This window comes from Numida meleagris, chromosome 4 (assembly GCF_002078875.1).
Source record: "Numida meleagris isolate 19003 breed g44 Domestic line chromosome 4, NumMel1.0, whole genome shotgun sequence".
NCBI classification, from domain to species: domain Eukaryota; kingdom Metazoa; phylum Chordata; class Aves; order Galliformes; family Numididae; genus Numida; species Numida meleagris.
Genome location: NC_034412.1, coordinates 29820684 through 29834122, shown reverse-complemented (window position 1 = coordinate 29834122; position 13439 = coordinate 29820684). Strand labels below are relative to the sequence as shown.

At 37.7% G+C, this 13439-nt stretch overlaps 1 protein-coding gene across 10 annotated transcripts in view; it reads right to left on the bottom strand.

Annotated features, from left to right (window-relative positions):
- ANXA10 (annexin A10) overlaps positions 1–12731 on the bottom strand; it is a 29746-nt gene extending 17015 nt beyond the window's left edge. For 2 of the 10 annotated variants that reach the window (XM_021394391.1, XM_021394395.1), the window contains exons 1-3: positions 10762–12731; positions 10323–10475; positions 7857–8462 (exon numbers count right to left, since the gene is read on the bottom strand). In XM_021394391.1, the coding sequence (XP_021250066.1) occupies positions 7857–7874 (18 nt within the window). In that variant the 5' untranslated portion in view covers positions 7875–8462; positions 10323–10475; positions 10762–12731. Of the gene's footprint in view, positions 1–112; positions 201–3216; positions 5914–7856; positions 9678–10322; positions 10476–10761 lie in introns of those variants that run through there. The other 8 variants (XM_021394394.1, XM_021394396.1, XM_021394392.1 and 5 more) reach the window with 7 other exon arrangements.

Here is a 13439-nt window from a genome sequence, read left to right as displayed (position 1 = left end):
TGTTATTAATATATTACATTCTCATTACAATGTCACCACATTTTTGTGCCTCTATAACAGGAGAAGGTCAAGTACAATGATAAGATGTTACAAAAAAAAAAAAAACGCTCACCTGTTTCCAAGGATCTAGGCTAACTGAAAAAAACTTCACAAAAGAAGGATCTCTAGAAACAGAAACTTCCTCTATGGCGGTCAGCCCTTAAATGAGATCTGAGAGAGGGGAGGCCAGGCTCCACCCCTTCCAGTCACACAGTGAATTGCCTTCACCTGTGCTCCTAGGCCTGACTGGGTCTTTTCCCCCAGGTGCTTGGTCTGTGGTTCAGGCCGTAACTCAGCAGTTCCTATACAGCCTCTCTATTTCTCAAACTTTTTCTGAAAATATTCTTTTGTCTTTTGAAGTTAATCTGTGTTATCCCTGACAGTTTTCAATTTCTCTTGACGTTTCTAATTTGAAAGGACTGGTGAGAAAATAATGGATGAAGTGCATAGGTTGCTTACAAAGCTAGTAATTTTTAAAGAAATGATGTTGGGATGAAGTGTGGGATATCTTTCTGACATGCCATCTAGAAGTCAATGTTATTTTTCTGGTTGCTATTTAACTTATTAAATTATCTGCAGCTCATTCTCAGTGATACTTTGTTTCATACAATGCTTCTTATTCTCTTTATGAAATCCATGAATAGTAAATATTGATTTCCTCATTTTAATAGAGTCACAGATCTACATACAGATGAAAATAACTGAGGCTCAACACTGCTTAGCTCTGTACCTCAGTTAACCCCTTCAGCTCCTCTGAGGATTATACCTTTCTTCTCAGGCTTACCCTGCATAACAGTTGTCTTTTATAATGATTCCTGTTCTTAGTAAATACATTTGGTTAAAATGACCTTGATAACTTGAAATTTTTATTTCACTAGAAAATTGGATAAAATTTACAAATACAAATGGCATATTTATAAAAACGCCCCTTAGAATCAGGAGGTCCACTAATTACATTAATTACTCTCTTTTTTTTTTTTGTTTACTCACTTTACATACACTTGAATCCTTTTGTCTATGGTGCCTCCAGCAGTAATGTCATACACATACTGGTTTAGTGTTTGGCCTCTAATGATGTTCTTCCTTGGCTTGCAATTTTAGTGTAGCATTTAAAAAGCAACAAGCAAGAAGTGGATATGTTTGAAGAGATGGAAAATATCATTTCTTGATCTATTTGATGATTACTTTAGATTACTTAGACTTACCAAGCAAATAAATGTATGGGCAAACAAATTGTTGGTGGCTAAGTGAGGAAAAGAATGTATCATCAGAAATTTAAGGTTTTTAAAGGAGTTACTTTACATAAGAAACGCTTGCTGATAGACAACTATCTTTCTGCAGTTTACTCTTCATTTTAAATACAATGTCCTAAATTTACAACCAAGCATAATATTCGTAGTGTCATTTTACTCATTAAAAACAATCAGGGAAAATATGAGAAAAAATTCTTCAGGAGATAAGGAGAGAAACTCTGGCTATAGAGATGATGATGAGACCATGTCAATTTTTATAAGGTGGTATGTAACGTTGTACCTAAAATGAACTGCAGACTCATCCTCAAGCTATTTTCCATGCTATCTTCCCCTTTCAGTCCATGTACCTTGGGTCTCACTGTTTATGTAACATATCTGTTGGTTAAGATTAGCCTCAGAAATTATTTTTATCCTCATGGCTTTCTGTTTTCTTACAGTACATGTGCTTTTCAAATGTCATTCACCAGAAGTCTCCTAGACATGTGCTATTTGCAGGAGTGTGGAATTCGAGTGCTGTTTGGCCACATGGGACACGAGGTGCTAGTTGAGGTGATTATTTTCACTCTTCCCTTGCTAGCATGTCAAATAATGCTGAGAGTCATAGATAGCTGTCCCAGGAGGCAGAAATGCATGAACTCTGTGGCTGATAGGTAAGGTAGCTTGACAAGCCACGCTGAAACTTACTGATAAACAAAATCACTGTAGAAAGAACTGATAGAAGACACTGTTAGAATGCAGAATCAAAAAATGTATGTTGATACATGCTCTGAGTTAGAAAAATGGAATTTATCTTTCTGCCTCTGTAATTCATGCCTCTCAGAATGTCTGAACCGCTAAAATAGCTCATCAATCTTGAGAAGGAGAAAATAAGTCCAAAACCAAACTGTTATCAAATATTATGATAGGGTTGCCAAAAGAGAAATTTTTTTGATGAGAATAATAATAAAGAATGAGAGGTTGTGAATGGATTTTGAGTAACAGATACAAGATGCAAAGACTTTTAGTTTAGAGTATAAAACTGTGGTAGAAAGTATAAGCTTATCTGACATTCTATTTAAGTGCTCTTTGAACCTGTCACTGTACTTGCTGGTCAGAAGGAGAGAAAATCTAGGAGATGCATGCAATTACCCAAATCTAATTTAAAATAGCTGTGCTGGCTCTTCATCTTGGCAACAGCTGTGAACAGGTTCAATATCCAGAAGGACTATCTCAGAGTATTTCCTTTCACAAACTCAGCTTTGTGGGGTCACAAAGCAAACCATCTTTTCAGCATTTATAATCACAAATAAATGACTAAATGAATGCTTTAACAGTGGATTCCTGAGCAGTCCTTGGAACTACATTTTTGAATGTGTATCTTTATTCATGAAATAGTCAAAATGAAAAAAAAGGCATCATATGAATGAATATTTGCAAAATTATAATGGAGGGATCGGTCATAACAAAAGTAGTTTCAAATATACAGATTTGCAGGCTTATGAGGTTTTTACCCCCAAAACACAGCTCTTGTAGTAAACCTTTCAGGCAAAATAATAGATATTTGAATGAACTCAATTCTCTTATGGTTCAGCAGAGCTGCTGAATACTTCTTTTAAGAAGTATTCAGTTACACGTACTGTTGTTTCACTTATTACATTTTCATTGAAGTCGGCTATGATTGACCAGTAAATCCGTATGATGGAAGACAGCTCAAAAGAGATGAGTAAGAGGGATGTGCTCATGTGCTCTCAAGAGATGAGATGAGTAAGAGGGATGTGCTCATGAAGCTCAGTGTTGTAGGAATACGTTGTAGAGAGTGGTAACGTGAGTCGCAGGGGTATGGAACCCTATGGTATTGCTGTGTTCTTGTAAGTATAACTTCTATTTGTATATATATTTTTTGGTATATTTTGTGTAGTTAAATCATAAATCCTGTGGGATTTACCTTTGAACAGGTAAATTTGATGTTAAACATGTTCTCCACATGTGGAGTGTCTGAAAAAATCATGGTTGGAAACCTTTGAACTCTGACAACATTATACATTGTATTTTTTTCTTTCCCATGACACCTGAAAAGCAGAGAAAAATTAACAATGTGAACTCATAATTTTTCTTCTGTTCACCTTAACATGGTCACAACAGATTATTGAATTATTCTCTGCTGAGGTATTCCTACTATATAGCAAAAGAAGGTGATGACAGTGCCTTTGAATGGGATACAGGCACTATGGAGCAATAAGAGGTAATAAAGAAAGAAAAATTTGCTCTCCCCTTCCAACAGCAAGTTACAGCTCAAGAGAAGTACAATGTCTATCCAGACAGATACTGCTCCCTGGCTGCCAACCCTTAAATGAGGGTGAGGAGGGGTGGATTCTGGCTCCACCCTTTCCAGTCACTCAGGTGCGTCGCACTGCAAACCAGGCCTTAGTGCTTTCTCTGAACCTGGGCTTAATATATCTGAGTATGTCCTGTGGCTGCCAAATGAAAGTGATTCAGCAGTTCACAGATGTAAAAACATTACTCATTGACATAGATGCTAAAATGCAAAATTGATAAAATTGGAAGAGGGCAAAACATGGGACAAAAATGAAAGATCTAGGATTCATGCTCATACTAACTATCCTGAATTTCACACTTAAATGAGTATTATTTTGCTATTTACAGTGAGCAGAAAGTGCATTCCATGTCAAAGTCAAAGCTGCAGCGGAGGTTTTGTGGTTTTCTCAATGATGTCGAAAGAGAAACTGGATTTAATTTCTTCAAATATTATGTTCTTGGACTTCCCACAGAAGTAAAGCAGAACAGTGAATTCGGAAGTACCAGAAGTGTTTTTATAGGTTAAGAAGAGCTGGAATATTTTTTGGATCATTTAACATTCTTTGTACTAGGCCAAGGATGCAGTCTACTGAGGTCCTTTCTGAGTCAATCACTCACTAAGTAGGAGATGTTTTGTTCTGGTCCTAACTATGTCCTAACTATGTACATACTATTTGACTAATGTTAAGCCAATGACATAAATGGCATTTGAGTTTTACCTGCCGTATCTTTTTAAATAGAAGAATAAATTGATTCTGGCTTCCACTGAGCACTGTTCTCACAAATCTTCAGAAAGAGTTGTCATTCAACTGCCAAATTTTATAGAAATTCACTAACAAGTTTGAAGTTACTGGTAAGGCCATGTGAATGGATAGTTGTAAGGTATATAGCCAAATTTTCAGAAGAGACCAGAGGGAAAAAATCTAGTACTGTCCACTGAAATAATGTGAAAAACTCTACAATTTAAAATACTAGTTTAATTTTGATATCTGAGTTTTAATGTCCCATGTTACATGAGCACCATTTTCAGAACCAGTCTTTGCAAACATGGTGTTCAGCGTGCCATGGCTTGTCATCAGAAAGAAAATGCTTCCAGGGGGAAGCTGAGCAGAGTTCTGGTTAATTCCTAAAAGCAATCTGGCCATTTCGTATTTTACTTTGGTCCAGATGCTGCGGAGAAGTGGTTTTCATGCTGTCTTTCTTCTGCAGTATCCTAATGGAAAGCATATCTATTACCCAGAAGGAAGAAAATCAACAATATCTTTTTTTTATTTATTTCCCAGAAAGCATCCAAGCACATAATAGTAAGGCAAAAAAATCTCCAGAGGTGATTCTATGGTTTTAACTTCAAGGATTTTAATCTTTTTGACCTCAAGATATCGTTATATCTTGCTGTGGTCCAATTGGGCACTTTATAAATATCTGTGTTTGCTTGCATATATGCATTTATCTTTTAAAAAGAACTGATTCCAAAACAGCTGTGCTATCAGTACAGGTTTCTGCAGTATTGGTGGAATTAATCAAAATGAAGAAAAGACTGAAAAAGAACCGTAAAATATTTATTAAGGCTGAAAAATCATACTTGAACTCTACCTTCCTTCTGTACAAGGAAGTTAAAACTTTTCCTGACCAGAGCCAAAAGCAGTTCAACAAAAGTATCCATGAAAACCGAGGCTGCTTTTATCAATTTATGATATGTACAGTTCAGGCAATTCAGTCCTGTGATGGAAAAAGCAATCTAAAGTATGAACAGCCTTCTAATAATGTTTATTCATTAAGTCAGTCTGCTGATAGCTAACAATCAAAGTCAGATACCTTAGTCTGAATGTTTCCCATGGGGAATATCTACAGAAATAAAATGCTTGCTTTAATAGCTAACTACATGCTATGTGATAGCTATACTTTTGCAATGATATCCTTTCTCTGCAACTTTATTATTTAAAAAAAATGCTCCTGAATAATTTTGGTTTATTGTGAGAGTTCATTGTATGCATTACACTTCATTGGAATAATATATGAGACAGAAATTGGAGAGATGCATTTAAATGTAGAAAACTCGATCTTCCTCCAAAGCCTCCCATCTTTTTCTGTATTTGTATTTTAGAGAGTACACAGATACCTTGTAATCTAGTTTCTGGTAGTTTTACCTCTCCGTGTGTTGTGGGGGGCCATTTCCTGTATGTAATCTTTGATAATGAAGTCGGACAGTGCTGCTAAATCTGTCAGAATTGCTGCTGTGAACGCTATCTACATCTCAGTCTAGGTTGACTCCATCCTATGCAGTTTTCCATATACAACATATGCAAATATATTTACAACATAAACAATATGACAGTCTTAAAAAATCAACTATATTTTAAATACTAATTCCTTTTTCATGCTTCTTGCATTTCTAAATCAATGGCACATTAACATATTGGAATTCTTTGAAAAATATCTTAAACATACTATTAAGACTTATACTCAATCTAAGGTTGTGTTTCATGAGTGTAGACAAGAAATTAATGTGACTCAGCCTCACCACTCCATCCTTTATAGATCTTGCTTTTTTGCTTGTGATTTGCTCAAGCGCTTAGAAGAGTGAATTTCGGCAGTTTTGTTGCTGAATCTCATGTGAGAAAACTGCCATTGTTCCATAACTGACTTCATTTTGAAAAACAAGCAAACATCCAGGGGAGGGTGCTTGCTTGGCCTCCACACTGCAACTCCCTGTTTGTTCTCCCCAGCAGCAAACTCTGCTGTGCTGGTTGGGGACCGCTGGGCTAATTCATACAAATCTTTAATTTCTCTACCTTCCCAGCTCACAACACATTGAGGAAATGGAAATAAAGAGTCAGAACTTAACCTGAGAACCCACTAAAATACTCTTCTTCAGAGAAAGTCTGTAGTCAAATTTTGTTATATTTTATGGGATGGAATTGCATTACATTATCTACATTTGATTGCCATTATTTTGTTTGTTTCTGTAATTGAGAAAAACAAAGGGCTAATGATTGTGTCTTTATATATTTAGAAACAGAGGGAATAGGCATGGTGGTATTCTCACCATTTATTTTGGGGTATTTTGGTGAAATTCAGAGGACCAAGTTAGGAACTTAAGTTCCCTATCTGCTTAAGTCAGTCTTATAGGCTGAACTAATGCAGAATGATTTTATCAAATGAAGCCTAAAATAGCTGGTATAGTCATCCCACACAGTTAAAAATCAATATATAATTGATCAGTTTTTCTGATAATGCTACCAGACCATTGCAATTTTTTTATCTCATAATTATCGTTTACTAATTTTAATGACTTAAAAGTGAAAATTTATCCCATAAGTTGTTATCATTTACTACCATTAATACCAAGCAGCATATCATTTTCTACATTTTTCAGATAGAGTAATTCCACTTGTCTTAAAATATTTTCCTGATGAGATTGGAATAATTAAGGCAATTATGCTTTCAAATAAAATAAGGATAAAAATAGTCTATTCTTTAGAATGTGCTGCATTGATCAGTAAATCTATTGGGAATACATATGCAAAAAGCATTTGAGATGAATGACTCATTATTCCTATTAATAAAAGAACATGAAAGTCCTTAGTGAACATAATTATTAGTATCCCAGGTGCAAAAAACAATTTTATGCTTGGCTGTCAGAAAATAATAACTAACAGTTGCTTTCAGGATGAGGCATTAAAACTGCATCATGAACTTCCATTTTCTTGAAGAGATCAAATGAAACGATCTAATATATTACTATGATTAATTAGTTAGGAACAATAATCAATAGCTTTTCCTGTGCTGTAGTGCTTTTACAGGTATCACTTGTTAGTTTTAAAATATTTTTCACACTGTGAACAAAACCAAATGCTTATGAGTGATAAAGCTAGTGACTTTATGCAGTTACACATTCTGTGAAAATTGAAACCCACCAAAATATCGGTGGTTTTATACACCTTGTATTGATCTCATCTGAACAACTTACATTTCGTACAATCTGTTTGTATTATGTGATTTTGTACCTCATTCAACATCTTAGTGCAAATACAGAAAACCCACAAATAGAGACTCACAACCAGGTAACATGAACTGATAATTCTATATACTTAGTTTTCATTTCAGGCATATTATGTACGCTGTCAGTAACACTAGAATTAGACACAAAGCACAAATAAATTAACTTTACAAGATTAATTTTTATTGGTGGAGGAAAACAAGTTCCAATACGTGTCAGCAAATCAGAAGCAATAAAATTGTAGAAAAACTTTAGAGAATTATACTCACATAATCTCCACAATACATTGTGATGCAAGCCTTCAAGTTCTGTTGAGATCAAAATAGTAACTTTCCTAAAATAAAGCTAACAGTTTAGTAAACTAAATTGTTACAGTTAACTCTAATTGCAACTTAGAGAATTAAGAGAAACCATCCAATCAAACTGATACCAAGTACACTGGGCTCCAAGGTAACAATGGAGCAGGAACACTGCTTGGTACTGCATGTCCTCAGGCTTTATAGGTTGTGTACTTAGTCATTAATCATATGTGAATAAATATGATTGTAGCTCAAGTAAACAGAGTCATTAGCACAACACCCTCTGTTCTGCTGTGTTGACTTTAAAAATCAGAATTTAGCTAGACATAGAATGAAACGTTCACCTACAGCAAGCGTTTGTGTTAATGATTTACATTTCAAATTGGATCTGGTTTAGCTCTTTCTTTTCTTTCTTCTACACACTTCACCACTTATTCTAATACATATTTCTTCCTTGCATGCACAGAAAAATGCTTTATAGCCTGGAACAATGAGGGCAGGTCGTTGGGCCTCTGTGGAACTGTGTAGTTGAAAATCTTGTTTGATGTTTTCTTATGAGTTACAATTTGTAAAATCCTGCAAAAGTAATGATCAAAAATTCTATCACATTGCTAGTAGAAGAGTTAGGCAGAATCTAATATATTTTTCATAGCTTCTTTTTTTTTTTCTTTCCCTGTTAATAATAACTATTACTGTGCTAAAGTTCTGAGAAAATATAATGTTTCCTCAATAAGTAGGAATATAAAATTGAGGTACAGAAAAAGTCCGTATGTCCTCCAGTACAACTTGAAGTGAAGGCGTTATCCTGATTGGAAGTTAATTTTATTGCAATAGTTGGACAAACTCAAGCTCAAAATCTGAGTTAAGTGAATTCCATTTTTCTTGGTTTTATTATTACATCCATCAAATGCTACATAACACTAATTCAAAGCTGAATATTTTTTCTTTCCGTTTAGAAATTTGTTTTGGAAAGAATGACAATTTTATTTCACAGTCCCAGTATCTTATTAGCTCTTCTAATCATTCAGAGCTACACGTGGGCTTCCATGCATTCTGTGGTATTGATCTGAACACAAGCTTTTGCATGTCAGTGTGTGCTGGACGTGAGGACTACATGTCAGTCCTTACATATAGGTTGAAGAGTTCCATAGAGAAGTGCATGCATGTGAAAAAATCTTCAGAAAAGCATACCTTTGCTTTATCATTATGTCTGCGTTGGATCTTTTTCTTTAGTATAACCATACCAACTAGCTTTAATCTCTGCATCTCAAGAGCCATACAAGGATATCTGGGGAATAAAGTGCCATTTTGCAGCTAAGGTAAATTATCTGTGAAGAATCTGATCTGGCTGATTGCGTGACTGCACATACAAGGTGGTACCGAGTCTCCTGATGATGCATATGTTTAAAAAGCGATAAGAGTGTAAGAACATTTTAAGCCTCTCCTTTTCACTCTCTAATTTTACACGCATTTCCTTGCTGCAATTAAAATGTAATAATGTTAATTGTCAGTACAATGCAAAATAGATTAAGTTTACTGGATTACAATGTTTTAATCTGCTTGTATGAAAACCTGTAGTGGCCAGGAACTACAAGGCATAAAAAAGTAGACCAAAAATGTGGTCTTGTGAAATACAAATACCCGGCATATAATATGAGGAAAGAGTTTAGCTGATTACAGAATTAGATGCGTCCAGTTCTGAAGCCCCCAGCATAAGAAGGACATGGAGTTGTTGGAGCAGGTCCAGAGGAGGGACATGAAGATGATCAGAGGGCTGGAGCACCTCCCTGACAAGGGCAGGCTGAGACAGTTGGGGCTCTTCAACCTGGAGAAGGGAAGGCTCCGGGGTGACCTTATAGCGGCCTTCCAGTACCTGAAAGGGGCCTACAGGAAAGCTGAGGAGGGGCTTTTTATAAGGGCAGGTAGCAACAGGACAAGAGGAAATGATTTTAAACTGGAAGAGGGTAGATTTAGATGAGATATTAGGAAGAAATTCTTTACTATGAGAGTGGTGAGCCACTGGAACAGGTTGCCCAGCGAGGGTGTGGATGCCCCCTCCCCAGAAGCATTCAAGGCCACGCTGGATGGGTTGTGAGCAACCTGGTCTAGTGGGAGGTGTCCCTGCCTATAGCAGGGGGTTGGAACTACATCATCTTTTAAAGGTCCCTTCCAACCCAAATAATTCTATGATTCTATGATTCTATGACTTTAATGAATCATTTCAAGGGAAGCCATGATGGGGCTTCAACAGAAGAGTAAGTTTCAGCCTCCCTCTCCTAGTGAATGCCCTTCACTTGTCCTTACTTTCCATGTCCTCTCTAACACAAGAGGCAGGATTTGCAACAAAGAAATGCAAAATACATTTGTACACATATTGCTTAGCAAAAGTGATTCAGTGTTTGTGCAGTAGAGTGAACATAGTGAACCTAATCTCACCTTTACATTTTCTTCAAGAGCCAGTGGTCAGAGCTGTGAATCATTTGTAGGTGAGGAACTAATCCTGTCTTCTGGGGGCAAAACAGGAAGCTGTGTTGCAAGCGGTTTAGGTCACCTCACTTTTTTTAAAAGTATGTGGACTACTTGGAAACACTGCAGAAGAGAGCAAAAATAATGAATTGTACAGAAAGACAGAAAACACAGTTCATTTAGACTGAAAAAGGAAAAATGAAGGAGAGGCTAACAGTTCTATAAAAATAAAAGCTGTTGCAAGGGCAAGTGAAAAAGTTATTTGTCACTGTGTTCATGGTGGGCAGGTGAAAGCATCTGCATTTTCTTTTTCTCTTCTTTCCTCTATACATAACCTTTGCCAATTATAAGGTGAGAATTTTGTCAGTTTCTCTTCTTCAGGTCTCCCCAGACACTGTGCTAACAGTACCTTCCTCAAGCTTCCTTTGTTCTGCTCATTGATGGGGTCAGGTGTACAAATTGCAACTGATCTTTTCTGTGCTCTTCAAAGGGAAACCTTGAATAAAAATAATGAGATGCAATTAATTTCCAATTAGAGATCCATATACTTTTAAGAAAAGAATGATTTAATTAAAAAATAGATAGAAAATGATTTAATATAATAATCCTGATTGTCATCAGTTTATCGTCATGAGGCAAAGAAGTCAGTTCCTTTATTATATCATCGTGATCACTCTCAAGTCTATCCAGCCTTTCAGTTACCTTTACAATGGCAACTTGCAGAGGGGCTAAATGTAGCTCAAAGTCATGGAACCTGAAAATCAGTTCACCCATAGGGGGTCTTCTTTCCCATCTGCCATACATGGCTGCTAATGTACCAGAGTACCTTTCTGGTGCAGTTCTTGTGAATGTATGCCACATGTCTGGTGTACACCTGATTCTCTCAGGATCATGCTCCTGGTTTGGATCATCAGGAATGAACCCAGGGTCATGTAACATTTCCACTACAGCGCATTCTCTCAAATAATGGATGCCTTTTTCCATAGTAGTCCATTTCTTTGCCTCAGGCATCAGGTCATTTTTGAAGGGGTATTTTTCCTTCACAGCTAATAGCATCCGCTTCCAAAGGGTGAAGGATTCATCCTGGCATCTACTGATATCTCTGATAATCGCTGAGTCTCTGGCAATGCTTCCCAGCTGGCGGGCTTCTGTACTGTCTAGCAATGCACTGTTGGCCCCACTGTCCCAGCATCGAAGTAGCCAGGTGACAATGCGTTCATCTGGGTGCCGTGTAAAGTCTTTTCTGAAGACTCGAAGTTCAGTCATTTTCAGAGGATGAGTAGTAAGGGTTTCAACGTCTCTTTCAGTTGTTGTTGCCCTGGTGGGCGTTGGTGACCGGGATCTCATTGAAGGCCCTTCCCCTGGACTTTGGGGGTGGCTCCCCTGGACCTTCTTGCTTTGCTGTCTCCTGTTCCGGAGGAAGCGATATTGGTATCACCTTCCGTCCTCTTACAGGGGCAACTGAAATCAGTTGTGGTGCCTCCTATGGTTGATCAGGCTGGTTGTTTTCCATGCTCTGTCTCTCACGCTCGGCTTGGACCAACTTTTCTGTTACGGCGTGAAAGTTGAATTGGAGGGCGTGTAGTTCTGTTTGGAGACTGTTAAGCTGGGATTGTACAGTGTCCCGCTCATTTTGGAAGGTGCCTCGCTCGGATTGGAGACAGTCGAGCTTGGATTGCAGAGTGTCCTGCTCGGATTGGAGACAGTCGTGCTTGGACTGCAGAGTGTCCCGCTCGGATTGGAGACAGTCGAGCTTGGATTGCAGTGTTCCGCTCATTTTGGAAGGTGTCTCGCTCAGATTGCAGAGTGTCCCGCTCGGATTGGAGAGAGTCGAGCTTGGATTGCAGAGTGTCCCGCTCATTTTGGAAGGTGTACCATTCCGACTGGAAGATGTTTTCCTGAGATCGGAGATTATTTCTTTCAGCTCGAAGATCTTCCTTTTCAGCTTGGAGAATTTCTTTTTCAGCTTGGAGACACTCTTGGCAGATCCGGAGATTCCTTTCTCTGGTTAGGAGATTCCCACTTTCAGCTCGAACCCACTCCTCGAAACTCTGCATGTCGGCTTGGAGACTCTCTCGCTCATTCAGTACTTTCTGACGGAAACTCTCCCTTTCACTTTGGAAACTCTCTCTCTCAGCTTGGAAACAATCTATTTTGTTTTGGAGACCCTGTATTTCGGTTTGGAGACCCTGTATTTTGTTTTCAAACTGTCTCTCCCTCTCTGGGATAGCATTGAATAAGGCCCGATAAGCATGAGCTAGGCCCCAAATGATTTGTGCCTCCTCAGATTTGCCAGAGCTGTCACATCCCTGTCTTAAATATTCGCTTAGGCTCTCAGGATCTTCCAGGTGTTCAGGAGTAAAGTTCCATGACACTGGAGATGCCCATCTCTCTAAGGTCTCTCCCAGTTTTCTCCACACTCCCTGCCACTCAGTATCCTCTGGCTTTGGAGAAGGCTTCCTCAAAATATAGATACTGAGTGAAATGACTAGAATGATGAGTAGTGCATTCAAGGAGATTGACAACATGGTCAAATGGGCATTCAGAAAATGCGTCAAGGATTCAAAGGAGAGACTAGGAGATGGTTTTAAAATCACAAGTTCTGTAATATTAGCAGCTTCCTCTGGAGCTGTATGCCACATTGTATACAATGTATACAGATACCAAGGCATTTCCGTCAATGTTTTCAGTTGCTTACATATACAAAAGCCTCCATAGAGCAGCGTGGCGAGCTTAATAAAGGTCCAGTATGTTCTGAGCATTAAAAAAGAAATAATGATGGAATGCACTGCCTTAAAGGGCAGTTTTAAAAGAGAAATCAACATCATTTTTTTTTTCTCTTCACAAAGACAGGCTAGCAGCAGTCAGACAAAAAAAGTTTACAAAAAGTGTACTAAAAGTTTACAAAATATCCCAGAGTATTGGCAGTCCACCTGGACTTTTCAAGGTCACGTTTGCAGTTACAGCACCTGCAGTTTTGATGATTCGTCCTAAGAGCTAAAAAACAATCTTAGCTTCATTCTAAAAGTAAAAAAGCAGAAATTTGCCCTTAATTTTGCCTTAATTTTGCCTCAGTTTTGCCCACAT